This window comes from Argopecten irradians, chromosome 8 (genome assembly GCF_041381155.1).
Source record: "Argopecten irradians isolate NY chromosome 8, Ai_NY, whole genome shotgun sequence".
Classification (NCBI taxonomy): domain Eukaryota; kingdom Metazoa; phylum Mollusca; class Bivalvia; order Pectinida; family Pectinidae; genus Argopecten; species Argopecten irradians.
Genome location: NC_091141.1, coordinates 2,895,250 through 2,918,971, shown reverse-complemented (window position 1 = coordinate 2,918,971; position 23,722 = coordinate 2,895,250). Strand labels below are relative to the sequence as shown.

The following is a 23,722-nucleotide window of genomic DNA, read 5'->3' as shown; positions in this document are numbered from 1 at the left end:
CAGATTTGGAACCGAGTCATCACGAATCCTATCTCGCTCTGAAATGTATGACATTATATTTAGTCCTCAATCTGATTGAAACTTGACCACAAGGGCCAACAGCCTACAGGCTGTCCGCGACTGACCGTAGAGTTCCTGAAACTGATTGGTACTTCACTTTGCCATATACCAAGAACTGACCAGTTCTTTGTTACCATCCCATGAATTCCTCAATCTGATTTGGAGATGTCTTCTGATCAATCAGGTAATTCTAACTGACAGAAACCTTACAGGTAATTCTAACTGACAGAAACCTTACAAACTATATCACGCCAGTTTTCATTGCTTGCAAGCTGTATGTATTTGTATAAAGGGTCATTTTAAACTTTGCAAACAAAATATCAATGTAATCAAAATTTGAATTCCACAAATGTGCATGTATCACTTTTTAAATTAGATTCCTTTGAAGTTTTGTTTTGTGCAAACCTTTTTTGTACCAAAAACCCTGAAGTTCAGAAATGCACATTTCTCCTTCAGTACTAGTATGGAATTGCAATCAGATCCAAAGTTTGAGGATATTAAACCAACATAACTAAAACATTTCCCAAATTCAGTGTGAAAACACAAACAATTCTGGATGTTTTTGATACAGATTTTCTATAAGTCCCTTCCCATTTGATTTCTTGTTCTTTGGAATTTGTATTTCTAAAAGTGGAGTAGGTGAGCAATATATAAAAAATATTTTGAAAATGCCAAAATTTGAAATGAGCGCATGTTTTCACAGGATTTTTATCAGACTTTTATGTTAATTTCATGAAATAACACTTAAAAATAAGCAAGTTTCAATATTAAAATATGAGTTTAGTTGCTCTTTTTTTTATTGTTTCCATTATTCATAATTGTATCAAAGTCGTAAATAGATATAAGTCAAATATTAAGGTCTTCGTGCAGCTGAAAATATGCTGTTATTTTAACATAATGCTTCCGATGCATGGTATATTTTCATTTAAGAAAATTTATGACCATTTTTACATTGAATGTGAATGTTAAATACTTAAGAATAAGCCAGGAAAGCTACCTTAGTAAACTTAACTTAATATCAGGAATTTGCTGTGTATGGAGCAAAAATCAACAAAGCAAAAGACCCAATCAACTACTAACAATATTTAAACCCATATAAAATATGGACAGTATGATTACATAGTTTCATTTCAAGAAAACTGTGATTATCATTTTTTTTCATTTTTTTCATTTTTTTTTTATTTCCATTTTCGGTAAATAAGGGAGGGAAATCTGATAGGTAATCATATTGGTATGGCCTTACCACAAATGGCTCACAAAGTGCTAGGTTGCATAACTTTTTTTCTTGAATCAAAGGTCAAGGTCATTGTCATTATAAATAGAAATTCTATTTCTTTACTATAACACTAGATTTGTTGGATGAAATAATCAAACCTCAAAATAAAAGCCTATTTCGTGTTGTGTATTAGATTACCACAGGAGTTGTAGTGACTTCCCTATGGTGCACCTAGACACTTTACAAATCGCTGCTATTTCTGCTGTTTTTGTACATAAGAGTCCTTCAATCAGCCACAGTAATATCATTGCCATTCCAATTCTTAGTGCTTGCTTGTTACATGGCTATATCAAACTGATGTTGTTTCAATTATGTTTCGTTCAGATTCTGAATCTGGTAATATTTCTGTTATATCTTCTCCACAGCCATAGCCCAGTACAGGGCCCTGTATGACTACACGCCTGATGAAGAGGCCTACAGTTACATGGGGCTACGGGTTGGACACTGGCTAGACAAGGTCAAGGACATCGGCAATGGCTGGTTTATGGGTTTTAACACCAGTAGTGGAGATTTCGGAATCTTTCCTGCATCTTACGTTGAAAAGACTGAGAAAATTGCAGTAAGGTCAGACATAGCAGGTCGTCTAATCCTGCTTCCTGACAATCCTACTGCCCCTCCAAGTCAAAAGGTGCAAGATGAAATCAGAAGGATGAAGGAGGCAGTTAACAATGATGAAATGGTTAATGTTGAGGCTAGATCTACCATCAAAATAGAGCCCACTCCTGCCTCAGAATCTGAGGATGTTACCATAGAAAAGATAGACATGACAGCTTTAAAGACTGAAATAAATCGACAGATTATGATCAAAAGAACAATAGAAGAGTCTGGTGCAGACTCTGTCCAGGATCCTGGGGACCAACCTTTCATCTCTGCTCCAACGCTCATAGAGACTTCACTTTTCACAGAGGTCAAAGAGGATCCTAAACCAAAAATAACCCAACCCAAACCTGTGGTCATCTCTCCCAAACGCAAAATATTGGCACCAAAACCTGATGTTTTAAAGCCTAAACCCAAAATAACACCATCTAAACCTATGATCTCAGGAGAAAAGCCTTCAATATCTGGACCAACACTAATAGATTCAACCTCCACACCTGTAGAAACTGTACCTGTAGGTCTGCCTCCCACACAACTTAAAGAAACCTCACCTGTTTCTCTGCCTCCAATGTCACCTGAGTTACCACTTCCTCCTCCTGAGAGAGAACTGGTAGAACAACCAGAAGACATTGCTTTCCCTGAACCCCCTCCCTCTGTTCACCCTAAAATAGCTATCAGTAACCCTGTCCTCCTTGAGTCTATATCTGACCATTACCCTGTGCCTCTACAACCTATTGGTAACCATGACGACTATCCCCCACCATCCTCTCCCATTGTTGCCCCGGTAATATCCTCACCCATTGCCAAAGCTGTTCCTATCCAGCCGGGCTCTCATCCTGTGATAAGTGCACCTGTACTTCAGGAACCCATTGACAACAGTTACCCAGTACTCCTGAGACCTATTGAAGAACAACAAGCTATTGTTGCAGCTCCTCCTACTAGAGCCATTGTAGACCAACCTAAGACTCCTCCAAAATCACAGGAGTCTTTCATCTCTCTGCCTGTATTAGAAACTGAAGCCATACAGGATCCTAACAGGCCTATCATCAGTGCTCCAATCTCTATAGATGACACCAGACCTATAATAAATGCACCAATCCCTAACATCCTGACTGGCCATCAAGGTCCTGACACTGAGGACACTGTAGATAAAAAAGGTGAGGAAAATATAGAGAAGGACAAGAAAATAAAGAAAGAGAAGAAACCAAAGAAGGTAAAAGAGAAGAAACGTCCATTTGACTTTCAGGCCCGTTTGTATGGCTGTATAGCTGACTGTTCTGCCAAGAATCCTCTTAAGACTGTCCTTTTAGGTATCCTTGGTGGACTTATATCTGGTGGAATTGTCTTTGTCCTTCTGGCCTTCAGCTTTAACTATGACATTGAAGTAGCTGCCTGGATAACCCTTGGTATCACATTGGTCTTTTGCTTCTTTCTGGCTTTGTCAGCAACATTCCGCTGTCTTGTTTTGCTCATGGTTCCCACTCTGGTAACAGGACGTGGTCGGGCAGCCATTCTAGCTTTCATTTTTGTGATTCTTTTGACTGGACCTGTCACAAACATATCCTCCAATGTTGAGGAAGTTTCCAAGAGCATGGCCTGTACATCAGAGCTGATTTATAACCAGACAAAAGCCCTCAAACATCAGTTATTGGCGCCGTTGATCCAGATTGCCGAGAGGATAAAGCAGTCATTCAGCGAACTGAAGGAACTGGCCGACTCCCTATTAGAGTTCATACAACCTGTTATTGACATCATACAAGAGTTCCAGGACGCCGCACAACAAGCCTTTGATAAACTCAAGGAACTTGCTGCTGTAAGTTTGGACTTTTTGATAATACACATTCTAGAACTTTTCACATTTAGGTAAAAGTGAAGATCTTGTATCTTTATATACGGATTCAAATTATAACTATTTGCATGGGGATTTTTGAAAATTCATAATGCTTATGAATATATTTATGAGAAAACTTTTAAGAAAAGCTTATTTTCTCTTATGCTTATGTTATTTTTTATATATTCTATTATGAATAATTTCAGAAAGACATTATAAATTGTATGATGTATTCAGACACTAAGCATCATATTACCATAAGCCTCCCCAGCTTCACTAACATATGATTTAATTTCTTATGTTACACTCATTTCTATTGGTCAGATATTTGAGGTTATTTTTCCATAGATCGAAAGAATTGTACTTCACGTATTATGACCTCATAAAACGTTTTCACCGGGGATTTTAAAAGCGGCTGAAATTATTGGATAAGAAATTTATGCCTAATTAGTACCTTATTGAGTTATCTGAATTAAATTATAAGTATGATTCTGAATATCTTTTGGGCTTCGCGTCTATGAAGAATGTCCTTCTGTTTTTGTCTTTGACTTAATTCATAAGCCCAAAAGATATTGAGAATAATGCTTAGATAGACTAAAACTATGAATACTTTGTAGTTTCTCTTTTTGATTTCTTTTGTAAATTGATTAATGAGTATCTCTGTGGATTAATATTGTGAAACATTAGCAAATATTTTAATATTGTAAAACATTAGCCAAAAACAGCTCCTATTATATAAATTAATGACTATCTCTGTGGATTAATATTGTGAAACATTAGCCAAAAACAGCTCCTATTATATAAATTAATGACTATCTCTGTGGATTAATATTGTGAAACATTAGCCAAAAACAGCTCCTATTATATAAATTAATGACTATCTCTGTGGATTAATATTGTGAAACATCTCTGTGGATTAATATTGTGAAACATTAGCCAAAAACAGCTCCTATTATATAAATTAATGACTATCTCTGTGGATTAATATTGTGAAACATTAGCCAAAAACAGCTCCTATTATATAAATTAATGACTATCTCTGTGGACCTATTATATAAATTAATGACTATCTCTGTGGATTATATTGTGAAACATTAGCAAAAACAGCTCCTATTATATAAATTATGACTATCCTGTGGATTAATATTGTGAAACATTAGCCAAAAACAGCTCCTATTATTTTTAATGAATTTGACCCTTATTAATATTGTGCAACATTAGCCAAAAACAGCTCTGTGCCCTTTCATTATTTTTTTAACCACTCTGGGCACTGAATACTGTAATTAATCTGAAATTTTAAGAAATGATCAAGTCACATGGAAACAAAGTTACAATTCAAGCAAACAGCATCCAAGATTATATAAGGAAGGTTCTTGTTGCCCCACATGACCCTAGTTCTCAAAGAGAAGAGAAGCTTGAAAGTAAAATACAATGATCTAATTTACTGACATCTTTTATTGCTATTCAGGACTGTAAAAATGAAATAAATGGAGCTCATACAACATGTGTCAACTCCATCAACTCAGCCAAGACTTCGTGTGAGGACTTCTTCGACTCTATTGACCCGACCGACGACATTATTGATGGCTTTAAAGATCTAGGCAGGGCACTCGGAATCGGAAAACGAAGAAAGCGGTTAGCACATGATAACTTTTCAATGAAAGAAAAGTTGGTATCAAGCAAGGAAGACCTGGAGTCAGCACACAGAGAAGAAATGTTGGAAATGATCAGGCTTCAGATAGAACACGCATGTAAACCTGAACATCTAATAAGTTCTGATCACAACTGTACGGAAGAACACTTCAATCGTACCAGGTATATTCCTTTCAACTTGACTTTTGTTAGATTCAAATTATTTTGTAAATATTATGATTGAAATTTGTGAATCACTTTGAGACCTCTTAATATCACTGGTCAAAAATTTAATCTAAAAGGAGGAAGTTGAAATATTATCCCTGCAAAAATACTTGAATATACAATAACATAATAATTTCTTAAGTATAAAATATCTCAGTAACCCCCCCATCCCCCCTCCAAAAAAACCCCTAAAAAAACAAGTGTACAGGGACAGCTGGAATGATTGTTGATTTGCGTGATTTGTTTGTTAACAGACGCGGAATCCTGGAAAATATCTGTGTGGTATTAGACATCAGTAGTCTATGTGGAGTAATTGATATAGCAGGCCCTGTTTGTGATATTCTGGATACTTTTACAAACCTTGCCAATGAATCGGTTCAGGAAGTTAAAAGCCTTTTGGACAAGATAACCAACTTCTTTGTGTTTGGCCTGAATACAACCTTTGACATCAGCGGCGATATAAACTCAACTCAGACTGCTGAGCAGATTGTCAACAACGTGAAGGCGGACATTGTATCAAAGACATCAGTGGTACTTTATTATGCAAAGATCATTGGACAAGTGCTAGCTTGTTCACTTATTCTTCTGCTCCTGAGGTCGTTCTTGTATCTTCATAAATGGCGGGCAAAGGAGTCATATGACAATATGTATATCACTAAAGAGTTCGCAAGATATGACGAACAGCGCAAAAAGGCGGGAAAAGAGCATGTTCTACCACTGAAACACAGAGAGAAACGCAAGTACATTGTAACTAGATCAATCCTCATGGCACCGACTGAGTTAGAAACGTGTCAGAAAGGCGCCGTCATGATAATGCGGAGTCTCCTGATAGCTACCATAATAATCGTTATTGACTACGCGCTCTATTTCCTTTTGGTCCTGGTAGAGACATACGGCAACATTAACGTTAATGTTTCGGGTACAAGTGAAGTCACGTTAAATGTAGAAGGAGACAGTATCATGGCCGCAGTTGTACGAAAACTTGTATCAGCAGTTTCCATCGACTACGATTACAGCATCGACTTTAACATGACGTACTGTTTACCAAACGCACACGAGCCGGACACAAGCACTATCTATTTGGTCGTTTTCTTGTACCTCCTGGCATTTGTAATGATGTTCATGCAGGCGTATGGGCTACGTATCAGAAGGAAAGTGGCGGCCCATTACTATCCAGAAGTCGAGTTTGACAGAATACAATATCTGCATTCTAAGATCCGTATCAAAAGAAGAACATTAATTGGTTGGATTGCTCATTTCCTGACATCCCGGAGGAAAGAGAAGGATGTTTCCGAGAGAATGACGTTGGGATCTTGGTTTTACTACAGCTGTCCTTACATGGCTAGTGTATTTGATTGTAAACCAGCCAAAACGATCTGTCTGAACTGTGACAGAGAGAGTGACGGATTGATGAAGTTTAATATATGTCAGACTAAGGGATGTGAATCAGTTTATTGTTCTCCTTGTTTTAAGGAAATGGATGAAAGATGTCCCGTGTGTAATAAAAAGTATAACTTTTAATATCTCCACATGGTTTAATCGACAATAATGTAACTTTAAATTTCATTATTCACATGGTACAAAACTTTAAACTAAATATTCAGATGCATGATAATAATAATTATGTAAAGGAATTGGGTTGATATAATTATTGTAGGAGAGGGAGAGGGTATTGTGACATTTATTTATTATGAATGTTTATGATCTTAGAGAGCACGCTTCATTGAGTCAGTTGGTTATATCACCAAGGAGACTTGTGTTCAAGGATATTAACAGGATAGTGTATATTTTCTGTATACAATGTTACGGGTGTATATAGAGTTCAAATAAGCATTGTTGATGAACCTAGTTTCTAGAGGTTACAAGCATTGTTGATGAACAGAGGAACAAAGTGTTTGGGAGGGAGGGATAGACAGATCAGAGGTCAAAGGTTATTTAAATACCATATTTCACCGCAAATAAGACCTCTCCTTCAAAAATAAAACCCCCATCTATTTTGACACATTTCCAGACTTAGAGGGGATGTCTGAAAATAAGACCCCCCCCCCCACCTATTTTTTCATAGGATGGAGGATTTGAGCAATGGGGTAATTAAAAATTTCACCGAAATGATTGTGTACCGGGACTGTCTTTTTTATTTGTATCGGCAAAGAAATATCACGTAGTAAACAACTGTTTGTGTTGGTTATTTCTGTCATTTATTTCAAGTAAATTCACATGTGATTTTATTAAGTATTAAGAATTACGAACTGTGGGCAGTGCTTATATTTAATTGAATGTTATTTTTGACCAAATACGCCGATATATGTTCCCATGTACACTGTCTTCACTTCACATATTGTTATTTCCCATCTGTCATACGACTGTTACAACAATGACAAGAAATTGAAAAATTCAAGATGGCGACCTCAGAGATTGATGTTATTAGGCAGGTTGTCCGCAAATAAGACCCCCCATCACTTTTGACCTTTATTTCTTCTCTGGGTGGGGGGTCTTATTTGCAGTTAAATACGGAATCTGATGATGGTGAGCTCAGAATAAGTATGTATATACCATAGGTTAATCCAAATGAAAACTGTCTCCACACTCCAGCATTATAGAAAGATGAAGAGACATATGATTTCTGCTACGATACTTTTTTACACTTTTGATTTCTAATAAAATATTCATATTTAATCTTTGTGACAATTGTGTACATTAATTGTTTATATATACATGTAGCCCGTTGATGATTATATCAAATATGTGTACAATTTGTATCCATGTATGCATATATACAATGCGATCCAAGAATTCAGATAATTTAATAGACAATTTCCACATTGATCACATCAGCATATCGAACCGACTATCACTTCGTCATAGAAACATCCTTTTTTGGGGATGTGGATGTGGCGCAGTGGTAGAAGGCACAGGTATGTTTGGCTAGGCGATTGGGTGCCGTAGATCATAAGTTCGAGGCCAGGACAGGGCATGAGTCAATATATTGTCATCCTATGTTAAATTGTGTTTCTTTGCTATGTCATAATTACTTAAAACACAATGTATCATATGCACTATGTGTTGTTGATCCAAAGGTTTAATTTGAATTTCCTGTTGAAATTGTATTCTGTTGATGATGATATAATTATATACAGTGGAACTTGCTTGATACGATCTTGGATAATTCCACAATCCAGCTGAATACGAAGTTCTTTGCTGGTCCCGGCTGAATTCCTTCTTTATCTTTCTTTAACAAACTCGGAAAATTAGAATTCGGAAAACTCGAAAAACTCGGATAATACAAAGTAAATTTTTGGTCTGAATGACCAAAATCATACATAAAATATTGGTATAACTCAAATTGAGATTTTTCGGATACAGAGATTGCCAAAAATGCTGATTTCTTTTTCATGTAAGCCGTAAGATGGCATTTCAAAAGCAGCTTACAACTACAAAAACATGGAAAAACTGTTCAATGTTAAGCAATATTGTATCAAAAATCATCAGCTATAATCAATTGTTCAGCTGCAGTACATGTTCACTGTTTTTATAGAGCGATGCTACAATTATTTAGGTGTGAATAATGTTAGAACTTTTTACTCGGCAAAATAGACTTTACACCGTTCACCAGCCACCATCATTTGATCATGAGTTGACATGCCCATATGAACAATGTGTCTCAGTTACGTAAGTTATGTCTGTATTTCTATGTGCGTGAGAAAATTGTTGTGACTGCAGTTGATGAATCAATATTTTGGATTGATTTTAGTTTTATTGATGATTTTGATATCTTTCTTGCTCACATCGTTTTACGACACGGAACAAGTAGATCTATTACCATGTAAAGAGATCGTCAGTAGACTTAACAGAGAACTCGCTTAATTTGAACATTCGGATAACTCGAAATTTTATCTCGGCCCCTTCGAGTTTGTATTAACCGAGCTCCACTGTAGGTACATATAAATATGATATTTAAAGTACAACAGAGATCCCAGTAGTATCTAAAGACTCCAACATGAATATGTCTTTATCTATGATGTATAAAGTACAACAGAGATCCCAGTAGTATCTTAAGACTCCAATATGACTATGTCTTTATCACCCAGTTGACATATGAATCTTTTCTCAATCTGTACCCCCTTTTTTTCTCTCTTTGAATTTTTTCGGAAAACTACACATAAATGGTCATTTTGTCAAAATTCAAAATAAGTATGATGTATACCATTGGATAATCCAATTGAAAACTGTATCCAGACTAACCCAAATGAAAACTGTATCCAGACTCCAGCTTTATAGGAAGATAAAGAGACATAGATGATTTCTACTATGACACTTACTTCTGATTTCTAATGAAATGATTGTATTTAATCCGTTGTGTACGTCAATTACTTTCTATTACATATACTGTATTTGCTGTATTTAGCACCCTCCCCTTTTCGTATAAAATTAAAGAAAGATCCTTTCAGTACGTTCCGAAAAGTGGTAATATTTCACTATTCAATACGCGAATTTGGAGATACCAAAACTATACGGGGTAAAGTACTATAATTACTGTCAATTAGGCAGGTGATCACCTTCCAATTATTGTGATGTTATATTTTGACATTATATGATACTGCAATCACTGAAAGGTGGAACTATTAATAATCAATTGTTAATCTTATTTTACCATTGTCATTTCTATACTTGAATCTAATAATGGTAATCATATACTCACATAATACTGTTGATAAGGGAAAAACAGGAAACAGAAAAGGAAAATGTCTCATAAATATACGGCCTAATCAGGATTTCCTGTATATTCCCTATACCGGGCCGTTCTACAGTGGTGACTGAATGGAAACAGACTACCAGGACTCTTTAAGGGCACTGACCATCACATCTCTGGACAGGAAGATAAAACATGGCCACAATTACCCAGGACTAACAACTTCTACACTATCTATCATTGATTCATTAATCTGAGCTGTAGAAGGAACATCAATCAGGTAATTTCATATTACTGAAATTCTACAAACTTAATACCATGAGAAAACATTCATTTTTTGTCAGATGTCATACATTTTGGCCACAATATGACATCTTTAAAATTTACTTTGGTATGACAAAAGTGAAATTAAGAATTGCCTGGATATAAGTGTGTTACTTTATGAGCACTTTCTAACAAATTGTGTTTTACTGATATTGCTATTCAGGTTATAAGGTCAAAGGCCAAGATCATTATTTTCCTTGACCAATCAAACTCATTCACAAATTAAGTCAGGTTACTCAATCTGTATTGTTGAAATTCATTATTCTTTAAGTAAGAATGTTCTAAAATCCAGAAATATGGTTCCACAAAAGTTTCGTTGTTCTAGACAATCCACACATTTTAATTCTCAATGATAGATATAGCAACAGCAGTATATAGATCTCACCATGAAGATCTAAACAGTTCTGATTACCTGGTACATTATGTGATTATGTAGTATTGTGATATGCTTAACAGTTCTGATTACCTGGTACATTATGTGATTATGTAGTATTGTGATATGCTAAACAGTTCTGATAACCTGGTACATTTTGTGATTATGTAGTATTGTGATATGCTAAGCTAACTATATTCTAAAATTATCAACAACCAGTAAACAAATAGATGTCAACAGAACAATCTGCATAAATGCCATATTTACCAAAAACGATCTTATTGTAAAACAAGAGGCTAATGGGCCTAAACAGTCATCTGACTATTGGCACAGTATAAAACTTCAAAGAATATAGTAGTGGCAAACAATTGAGGTAATTCAAACTCAAAGTCATTAAATTTAATACCAGCATGCTACAAGTCTAATATCAGGTCTCTATAGGCCTCTTAGTTAGTATACAAGAAGTTGTTTAAAGATTTTAACCTATTTGACCCCTGTGACCTTAAATGAAGATCAAGGTCATTCATTTAAACGAACTAGCAAGATTTTTATCCCAGCACATCACAGGCCCAATATCAGGTCTCTAGGCCTCTTAATTATTCAAAAAAGTTGTTTAAGTATTTTAGCCTATTTGACCTCTGTGACTGTGACCTTGAATGCCAGTCAAGGTCATTCATTTAACCAAACTTGGTAGCCCTTCATTCAAGCATGATACAGACCAAATATCAGTACCCTGGGCCTTTCAGTTATTGAGAAGAAGTCGTTTGAATGAAATGGTTACGGGCGGCGCACAGCTCACGATGACCTAAAAAGATGTTTCCCTTACATCTAAACTGTATAATTATGGCCTGATATAAAGTTCTGCTAACTCACTGTTTTTTTTCTGATGTTGTTGTATCTTACAAAGTTTGTGTCATTTCTGCCACACAGCCATGGCTCAGTACAGGGCCCTGTATGACTACATTCCTGATGAAGAGGCCTACAGTTACATGGGGCTACGGGTGGGACACTGGCTAGACAAGGTCAAGGACATCGGCAATGGTTGGTTAATGGGTTTTAACACCAGTAGTGGAGATTTTGGAATCTTTCCTGCATCTTACGTTGAAAAGATTGAGAAACTTACAGTAAGGTCGGACATAGCAGGTCGTCTAATCCTGCTTCCTGACAATCCTACTGCCCCGCCAAGTCAAAAGGTGCAAGATGAAATCCGAAGGATGAAGGAGGCAGTTAACAATGATGAAATGGTTAATGTTGAGGCTAGATCTACCATCAAAATAGAACCTTCACCTGCCTCTGAATCTGAGGATGTTACCATAGAAAAGGTAGATATGACAGCTTTAAAGACTGAAATAAATCGACAGATGATGATCAAAAGAACAATAGAAGAGTCTGGTGCAGACTCTGTCCAGGATCTTGGAGACCAACCTTTCATCTCTGCTCCAACACTCATAGAGACTTCACTTTTCACAGAGGTCAAAGAGGATCCTAAACCCAAAATAAACCAACCCAAACCTGTGGTCATATCTCCCAAACCAAAAATTGTGAAACCAAAACCCAAAATATTGGCACCAAAACCAGATGTTTCAAAGCCTAAACCCAAAATAGTGCCACCTAAACCTATGATCTCAGGAGAAAAGCCTTTGATATCTGGGCCAACACTGATAGATTCAACCTCCACACCTGTAGAAACTGTACCTATAGGTTTGTCTCCAACTAAACTTATAGAAACCTCACCTGTTTCTCTGCCTCCAATGTCACCTGAGTTACCACTTCCTCCTCCTGAGAAAGAACCAGTAGAACAACCAGAAGACATTGCTTTCTCTGAACCCCCTCCCCCTGTTCACCCTAAAATAGCTATCAGTAGCCCTGTCCTCCTTGAGCCTATATCTGACCATTACCCAGTGCCTCTACAACCTGTTGGTAACCATGACAATGGTCCCCCACCAAGACCTGTTGGTAACTATAACGACTATACCCTTCCACAACCTATTGATAACTACGACGACTATCCCCTTCCACAACCTATTGTTAACTATAACAACTATCCCCCACCACCTTCTACACCTCCTGTGCTATCTGTGCCTGTTCAAGCCAGGGCTGTTCCTATCCAGCCGGGCTCTCATCCTGTGATAAGTGCACCTGTACTTCAGGAACCCATTGACAACAGTTACCCAGTACTCCTGAGACCTATTGGAGAACAACAAGCTATTGTTGCAGCTCCTCCTACTAGAGCCATTGTAGACCAACCTAAGACTCCTCCAAAATCACAGGAGCCTTTCATCTCTCTGCCTGTATTAGAAACTGAAGTCATACAGGATCCTAACAGGCCTATCATCAGTGCTCCAATCCCTATAGATGACACCAGTCGACCAGCTATAAGCGCACCAATTCCAATTGATGATCCCAGTGAACCGATATTCACTGCACCCATTCCTATCCCCTTAACTGACCACAGGAGCCCTGACATTGAAGAAACTGTTATAGACCTACCCATGGAAACTGACAAAGATACAAATGCACTAGTCAGTGATACAGAGGATGAGGCGAAACCAAGAAAACAAAAGGAAAAGAAAGTGAAAGAAAAGAAGCTAAAGAAAGAGAAAGAAAAAAAGCAGAAGAAAGAGAAGGACAAGAAAACAAAGAAAGAGAAGAAACCAAAGAAGGTAAAAGAGAAGAAACCTCCATTTGACTTTCAGGCCCGTTTGTATGGGTGTATAGCTGACTGTTCTGCCAAGAATCCTCTTAAGACTGTCCTTTTAGGTATCCTTGGTGGACTTATATCTGGTGGAATTGTCTTTGTCCTTCTGGCCTTCAGCTTTAACTATGACATTGAAGTAGCTGCCTGGATAACCCTTGGTGTCACATTGGTCTTTTGTTTCTTTCTGGCCTTGTCAGCAACATTCCGCTGTCTTGTTTTGCTCATGGTTCCAACCCTGGTAACAGGACGTGGTCGGGCAGCCATTTTAGCTTTCATTTTTGCGATTCTTTTGACTGGACCTGTCATCAATATTTCCTCAAATGCCCAAGAAGTTTCCAACAGCATGGCCTGTACATCAGAGCTGATTTATAACCAGACAAAAGCCCTGAAGCATCAGTTAGTGGAGCCACTGATCAAGATAGCAGAGAGGATCAATGAATCATTTACCGAAGTGAAGGCCTTGGCAGATTCCCTGGTCGATTTAATACAGCCGGTGATTAACACTATACAACAGTTCCAGGACGCGGCACAACAAGCATTTGATAAACTCAAGGAACTTGCTGCTGTAAGTTTGGACTCATTTATAATATAAATTTAGAATCTATGAATATTGGTTAGAAATCAGAACTGTGTAAAAGATTTAATGCTGCTTTCATTATAGATCTTTTTATGAAAAGCATGAAAAGCAGAAAAATAATGGTTAATTTCTATGTGTATTATGTTTCCTTTGACTATTCAAGCACAAATTCTAAAACAGAACTTCCTAACAAAATGTGCCTGATTAGGAATACTGAAGGTGATCAGTGGTCGATGGTAAAAGTTATATGTACAATAGATAAAACTTTATGTCTGTAAAAATTTAGGTACTAGACACAAATCAATCCAACTGCGTTGCTATGTATAATTAATGATATGATATGTTTATTTGTCAGCAATGTAAGACTGGTATAAATACTGCTCACACAACATGTGTCAGCGCCATTAACTCAGCCAAGACTTCGTGTGAGGACTTCTTCAACTCTATTGACCCGACAGACGACATTGTTGATGGAGTGAAAGACATAGGCAGGGCACTCGGAATCGGAAAACGAAGAAAACGGTTCGCAAATGATAACCTTTTAATCAGGCAAAAATTGAAACCCAGGAATGAAAACGTGATGCTGCCACAAAATGTCCAGCTGGTTGAATTTCTCAGGTCTGAGATTGTACACGCTTGTAAAGCTAAAGGTCAAGAAGCTGACCACTGCATAGAGAGTTACTTCAACCGTTCCAGGTCTGTAGTAGTTAATTGACTTTGGTTTAATGAAGGTTGTAATTTGAAATCGTTCGTTGAATTGAGACTAAAGAGGCAATTACATAATTTTCCTGAACAATAAATGAACAAGCTTTACTATATATTACATTGCAATCAGGTTTAACATAAAGCTCTTAAGCAATAAGTCATGAAAACCCATAAATCAAACAATTCCACTAACAATATTTGTTATATTTTCTATGATGAAAAATTTATCCATGAATCTATTACTGAGAGGCACAAATTGACATTTAATATATTTTACATTTTATTTTATAACGATGAAACTGAAGTTTGGAGTTTAAATGTTGAGAAATAATTTGACCTTGTTTCAATGATTGTGATATACTTTTTTGTTGATAATTTCAGGCGTGGAGTACTAGACAACATCTGTACAGTGCTTGATATAAGTGGCCTTTGCGGAGCAATAGACATTGGCGGACCTGTATGTGACATTCTGGATACGTTCACTAACCTCGCTAACGAATCAGTTCAGGAAGTCAAAAATCTCCTCGACAAAATAACCAACTTCTTCGTGTTTGGCCTGAATACAACCTTTGATATCAGCGGCGATATAAACTCGTCGCAGACTGCTGAGCAGATTGTTGATAACGTGAAGGCGGACATTGTATCGAAGACAGATGTCATTCTGTATTATGCAAAGATCATCGGACAAGTGCTAGCTTGTTCACTTATTCTTCTGCTCCTGAAGTCGTTCTTGTATCTTCATAAATGGCGGGCAAAGGAGGCGTTTGATAATATCTATATCACTAAAGAGTTTGCAAGATATGACGAAAAGCGCAAAAAGGCTGGAAAAGAGCATGTTCTACCACTGAAACACAGAGAGAAACGCAAGTATATTGTAACTAGATCAATCCTCATGGCACCGACTGAGTTAGAAACGTGTCAGAAAGGAGCCGTCATGATAATGCGGAGTCTCCTGATAGCTACCATAATAATCGCCATTGACTACGCGCTCTATTTCCTTTTGGTCCTCATAGATACGTACGGCAACATTAACGTCAATGTATCTGGTACAAGTACTGTTACCCTCACTGTTGAAGGAAACAGCATCATGGCCATAGTTTTACGTCAACTTGCGTCAGCTATTGCTATTGACTATGATTACAGCATCGACTTTAACATGACGTACTGTTTACCAAATGCACACGAGCCGGACACAAGCACTATCTATTTGGTCGTTTTCTTGTACCTCCTGGCATTTGTAATGATGTTCATGCAGGCGTATGGGCTACGCATCAGAAGGAAAGTGGCGGCCCATTACTATCCAGAAGTCGAGTTTGACAGAATACAATATCTGCATTCTAAGATCCGTATCAAAAGAAGAACATTAATTGGTTGGATTGCTCATTTCCTGACATCCCGGAGGAAAGAGAAGGATGTTTCCGAGAGAATGACGTTGGGATCTTGGTTTTACTACAGCTGTCCTTACATGGCTAGTGTATTTGATTGTAAACCAGCCAAAACGATCTGTCTGAACTGTGACAGGGAGAGTGACGGATTGATGAAGTTTAATATATGTCAGACTAAAGGGTGTGAATCAGTTTATTGTTCTCCTTGTTTTAAGGAAATGGATGAAAGATGTCCCGTGTGTAATAAAAAGTATAACTTTTAATGTAGCAATTTAAAATTTACTGGTAGAACTAGATCAATGATTTATAAGTGAGAAGAATTTGTCACTCGGGGTTTTGGACAAATAAGTGGCAAGCACTTATGTGTGCTGATCAACCGTAATGTACGTAGGGCGAGGACTGATTATGTATTATGTTTGATATCCGCTAGCGCAACCTTTTGATGTAGCTTGCTGGTGCCAGGCTTACCGCCTACTTTCTGAAGCGGGCTGTCATTTCACAAGATGTATTTTTCAAGGAAAATTTAAGATATTTCCTCTAAATCTTGACAAAATTGTTGAGAAATAGTTTTTTTTCCTGGTTCATAGGCGTCTTATGCTGTGTTTAGTAGTTAAAGTGACAGTGACGAATCCTTCTTACTTATAAATCCTTGTGAACTAGATATACCCGCTGGCACTATTCAGAAATGTGGTCATTATGCTGGTATCAATCTGTAAGGAGAAAAGAAGGAGGGAAGAAAAAAGGAGGAAAGGAAGGAAGGTGTGATGTTTTACTCATTTCTGTCTGTAATGTTTGATACGATGCTATAACACAACAAAAATCATATTTAATTCTAAACCATATTTTATACATTGATCTTTAACAAACAACTACGATATATATATATATATATAATCTAAAACTGTAAAAATAATTATAGATGTAACCAATTTTATTTATTAACTTCATAACTAAAGGTTAATATAAACATTCATCTACCCATGATAATATTGACTATACATATTTCAAAGGTTTGATGAATTCAGGTATTAACTGAAACTTAAGATGATGATTTAATTTTTCATTTTTTAAAATTAATTACGGCATCAAATTGTAATTAACCTAGTAATGTCAATTGTACCTTGCTTTCATTCAATTGCTTAAACTTGTATTGTGAAATAAAATTATTTTTATTTTGGTCAATGAATGGTTTTATTAACCGCCTGAAAAATATCAACCTTGTATTGACCTCATTCAAATGCTATAATTACACAATATGATACAATTATTGACATATTTTTTTAGGTGGATACATTGAGTTATCAGTTATCAACCTGAGGAAATAATATAACCTGAGGCCAAACACATATATATATTTTGTATTCTATGAATAAGTTTTCTGGACTTTGCAATCAAAGGTTCCTAAATTTTTGTGTTGCTTATAATAATAATTAACAGAATATGTATTTTACAAGTTAAGTTAATTATGTCTTTTGAAGGGTAAACTTAAGAGTCAAATTCAGAACATCAATTATCATTTAGTTTAATGGCGATCAGATAATAATCTGGACTTACACCTCAAGCATTAGCAATTTCTGTGTTGTTTTCTTAATTATATTATAGATGCCTAATAATATAATAAAATTCATTAAAACATATGTGCTATCTTACAAGATTCTGTAACCAAACAGATGTATTTTTTAAGAATTTCAATTAACAGCTGAGAAAGTATAAAGTAGACAACTCTTTAACACCGGTATTATTATTGTTAAAGGGGAGGTAACTACTGATCACATAAGTCATTTAAATATAAAAGCAATTATCTAATTGAGAAAAAAAAATATACTGAAACCTTTAAGTAATTTTCCACAGATAAAGATAATATAATGACATCTAAAACATACTATGTGATAAACTAAAGGTATCCATAAAATAAAATGTAATATATTAAAACTGGAACAGATTGCAAGGGAGAAAACTCTGTCATTCTTATCAACAGAAACTTTTTCTGGACTGGGACACTAACCTCAATAATTAATGTTATTATTCATTATTACGACTTTCGATCTATGGCTGAAGATGTGGAGGTCTTTAAAAATCATGATTATCTGCAAGGTGATGCAATCAAATAAAAAAAACAGGAATAGTAGAGAAACCAGTAGTTACTGGTGGAGACTTTAACCTTGAACAGCCACGCCCTAAAATAAGCCTTTCCATGGAAGGATGTCTGTAAATTCCTACAGACATTGTCATTTGGCTTGTATGTAGCTGTATGACTGACGCTCATGTAATACAGAGGTTTCCCCCCCTTCATTATTAACTTCCCCCACATAAACACAGACCCCTCCACCCTCCTACATGTAACCTTTATCATCCTCCATGATCACTAAAACATATATGTAAATCCTTCATGGTAATATAGGATCAACAAAAATGTGGATGTTTGAATAATCCATAACATCAATATCTGTAAACAGCATGCTGAGATATTATCAGTAAACAATCTATAGACTATACATAAACAAACAACACCTATCCTATATATATATATCGATCTATCATACTTTCCAGGTGACAATGAAGTTGACACCAGAACTATATAACCAGTAGTGGGTGTTTTACTTCAGATATTCAGCCACTGAAACCATACAGATTTTTACAATACAATCAACACTTAGACAATGAAATAAAACCACATAGATAAAGATAACAGTTCAATGATGTCCTTTCCCAGTCATAAGAAAAATGTTATGAACGTAACAGGGCGAGAGTAGTGTGCTGCCAGCCAGACTTGAACCTGTGACCTTGGACTATCTGGTCCGCTGCTCTACTGACTGCATGAGCAAAAGGGAAATTCCAGCTAGCGCAAAGCTAGAAGGCGACCGAATCTCTATGTTCAACTACAAACTGCTACACAACATCACTTTTTATATTTTATATTTTAAACATTTCAATTATTGATTTTATTACATGTTTGAGTGAATTGCTATTCTCTGATTCTATATTATATAGATCTGGTTATATTAATATGTTATGAATTGATCAAAAACTTTATTTTCATTTTGTTGACATACCATTAACAAACCATTTTCAATATTTAACTGTATAGTCAATAAGACCCTTTTAAGTTTTGGTGTGAAAAGTAAGTTTTATCACTCGTTTTACTCAAAGTTAAATTTTGTTTCTTTGTTGACATTAACAGTAAATCATATATTGTTAACATATACTTACAGTTTGTTTACTTGCTGAAAAATTCACTAATAAATTTATTTATTTGTTATGGTATTGGGCCCACCAGCATATGTTACTATAGGCCTATATGGCCCCTATAATCAGTCTGTCACAGCCCTGTAACAACAGCTGACTGTAGCAGTATCTATTGTGAGCATTACTCAGCCCCTCAATACAGCTATAGAAAGTTGTTGATCGAGTAAGGAAAGAGGAATTTGATTACTTAATTTGGGGAGTTATTGATGAACTAATGTAATTTTGAATGGTCATTATATACTATCAGAATCTCCCCTAGAGGTCCATTGTGCCAATGAATGGTCAATTTCACCACTGCTACTTTACAACACTTGACCGTCTGATGACACGACAGATTGACCTTTCATTAGATTTGTATATTTGGTCACGGCCACGCCTTGGACCTGATTGGTTAAGATGCGTTATATAATGACCCGCTTGTGTATAAACAGTTGTAAAATTATGGATAATATCGAAACTGCCCCTAGTGGGATTTATTCTTTGAAACCCAGAGTTTGAAGGTCAGACACTGCAGCAACCTAAATTTTACTTCAGATTAGGTTTAATTGCATAAAAAATGATGATATATCACAGGCAGTTCATCTCAAGTAAAGACTTTAAAAATATCAGGTGACCTTCAATAGATTCTGGGGACTGTGCTGACGAATTAAGTGAGATGTCCCGACATATTTCCACAAGCCCTTCATCTCTAAGTCGCCAGTTCGAAACCCATGTGGGGCAGTAATTGCCACAGCTAGGTCACATGCTTTACTCCGCCTCCTACATCTGACACATCCTTATAAATGACCCTGGCAGTTAATAGGATGTACACCATACAATAGATTCTTATTTGACAAAGAAATTCCTAATATATCAAATAGAGGATCTTACATGAGTGACTATGTGATATGAAATTTATCAAACGAGTTCAATAGTTTGATATGCCACAAGCCTTTTGGCGAGTGGCATATCAAATTGTTTAACAAGTTTGATAAATTTTATATCACTTAGTCACAAGTATAAGATTCTATTTATCACGTAACTTTTATTTATAGAAATATAAGTAAAACTTTAAATTTCGTCTCTATATAAAACAGAAGAAATCAGCTCGGATGTGACGTTTCTGTCTACTGAGACAATCATGCGACGTCATGTACAGATTATGATGTCAAAAATACATGTGACGTCATAATAGTACACATGTGTCTTACGATATTTATGACATAACCGTATGACATGACTTGACGGGCCAGTTATGTGATAATAACGAATATGTAGTGGAAATTTTGTTGATGACTATGGAGACTAACAGTACACAGTATGAGTCAAGGTCACTGTAGTAAAAACAGTGATGACATCAGCTGTATAGTGCAAACCATCACCAATATTTTTATAGAAACTGTTCATCTTTCTCACAGATAACATTAAGATTCTGTGATATTCTGATTCCTCCCGTGATTGATATCCTGTACACAACTAATGACAAAGGCCTCAGAATTAACTCGTTTAATATTAATTGAGACTGGCATTAATAGCCTTTCCGTCATTATTTCTGCATGAAAACACAAACTATCATTGAGTCAAGTTATGAATGGAGCCATATCTGTTATCTAAATTGAAACTAAAAAAAATAAACAAAAACTTCCAAACAAAAATAATGAAATTTTTATTTTCATCCCATTGAAACCAAGGTTGCAATCAATGTGAACATCGTGGACCAGATTGTTGTTTCCATCCTAATCGTGGTTCAATCTGCTCTCTGCTGTAATGATTTTCTTGTATAACGGGGGCTACCAATTCATATCCTTCACATACATAGTACTTCACTACCAGCCATTCCATTACCTTTTATAAACCTATGGTGACTAAAGACACATCAGGTCATAGTGAAGGAGAAAGGTCGGAGTACCTGGAGAAAAAACACTAACCTAAGGATGACAGGGACCCTACAGGGGTCTTCTTTATAACAACCTAAACGTGAGGGTTAGCGGTAGATTATATTGCAGGTATAGGTTCCTCACATGAGGGTCAGTACACAAACCTCCCCGTATTATATCAGACATGATCTTTGTAATGGTCACCATTCACAAGACACAGCATGTACCCATAAGGGGAGAGAACTCTCTAGTATACAATGACAGTATACAGGAGGTATTGGAGAAACCTCCCTGTGATATATCAGACATGATCTTTGTAATGGTCACCATTCACAAGACACACCATGTACCCATAAGGGGAGAGAACTCTCTAGTATACAACGACGGTATACAGGAGGTATTGGAGAAACCTCCCTGTGATATATCACACATGATCTTTGTAATGATCACCATTCACAAGACACACCATGTACCCATAAGGGGAGAGAACTCTCTAGTATACAACGACGGTATACAGGAGGTATTGGAGAAACCTCCCTGTGATATATCAAACATGATCTTTGTAATGATCACCATTCACAAGACACAACATGTACCCATAAGGGGAGAGAACTCTCTAGTATACAACGACGGTATACAGGAGGTATTGACATGATCTATGATCTTTGTAATGATCACCATTCACAAGACACAACATGTTCCCATAAGGGGAGAGAACTCTCTAGTATACAACCACGGTGTACAGGAGGTATTGGAGAAACCTCCCTGTGATATATCAGACATGATCTTTGTAATGGTCACCATTCACAAGACACAGCATGTACCCATAAGGGGAGAGAACTCTCTAGTATACAACGACGGTATACAGGAGGTATTGGAGAAACCTCCCTGTGATATATCAGACATGATCTTTGTAATGATCACCATTCACAAGACACAACATGTACCCATAAGGGGAGAGAACTCTCTAGTATACAACGACGGTATACAGGAGGTATTGGAGAAACCTCCCTGTGATATATCAGACATGATCTTTGTAATGATCACCATTCACAAGACACAACATGTACCCATAAGGGGAGAGAACTCTTTAGTATACAACCACGGTATACAGGAGGTATTGGAGAAACCTCCCTGTGATATATCAGACATGATCTTTGTAATGATCACCATTCACAAGACACAACATGTACCCATAAGGGGAGAGAACTCTCTAGTATACAACGACGGTATACAGGAGGTATTGGAGAAACCTCCCTGTGATATATCAGACATGATCTTTGTAATGATCACCATTCACAAGACACACCATGTACCCATAAGGGGAGAGAACTCTCTAGTATACAACGACAGTATACAGGAGGTATTGGAAAAACCTCCCTGTGATATATCAGACATGATCTTTGTAATGACCACCATTCACTCACACAGCAAGTACCTAAAGGACACATATAGAAACAAATGTTCAATAGAGTTTTGATGTGTCTTAGTATAAACACTACCTTAGCAACGACCTCTTGATGTGTCTTGTATAAACACTACCTTAGCAACGACCTCTTGATGTGTCTTAGTATAAACACTACCTTAGCAATGACCTCTTGATGTGTCTTAGTATAAACACTACCTTAGCAACGACCTCTTGATGTGTCTTAGTATAAACACTACCTTAGCAACGACCTCTTGATGTGTCTTAGTATAAACACTACCTTAGCAACAACCTCTAAATAAAGACTACCTACTTAACATGACCACTTCCTCAGGGTCCCAAGTGGTCAATTTCTTCACAATGTAATGTCTTTTCTTGTAATTCTCCATAATGAGGTAAAAACGGTATAAAGCTAGTATATTAATAATCCCAAATAAAAGGCCAAAATAAATTTTAAAGTAAAATAAAAAATCATTTCTATGGATGTAATTCTCCATCTTCAAGAAACCTGTTTTACAGGATATCAAATCTATGTTGTTTTAGTCATTGCCAACTTGTAATAGGAAACTCAGTGAAACAATTAGATCTTTGATTCAATTAATACCAAAGTAATGATACAGCAGGTATAGTAAAACAATTTAAAAAGATTTTTACAACAAATTTTGTTATAACATATTGCTTTTCATTCCCCGACATGTAAAATTCATATAAGGAATTTGTAATGTATAAAACAAACTATGTTTATAACGAATTATAACTTCATTAGTCCCAAGATATTTGTTCTATTTGTGTTATATTGTGTCACATATCCTGAGTAATTA

The 23,722-nt window shown here is 36.3% G+C and overlaps 2 protein-coding genes across 2 annotated transcripts in view; one reads left to right on the top strand and one right to left on the bottom strand.

Moving 5' to 3' along the window:
* The window catches only part of LOC138329093 (cysteine--tRNA ligase, cytoplasmic-like), a 211,417-nt gene that overhangs the window by 27,664 nt on the left and 160,031 nt on the right, over nucleotides 1-23,722 (bottom strand). The gene's annotated exons all lie outside the window — the stretch shown is intronic.
* On the top strand, nucleotides 14,645-18,476 carry LOC138328743 (DC-STAMP domain-containing protein 2-like). The gene is made up of 2 exons (XM_069275496.1): nucleotides 14,645-14,979; nucleotides 15,370-18,476. Exons 1-2 carry the CDS (start codon nucleotides 14,864-14,866, stop codon nucleotides 16,634-16,636), a joined length of 1,383 nt encoding a protein of 460 aa, XP_069131597.1. The 5' UTR covers nucleotides 14,645-14,863; the 3' UTR covers nucleotides 16,637-18,476.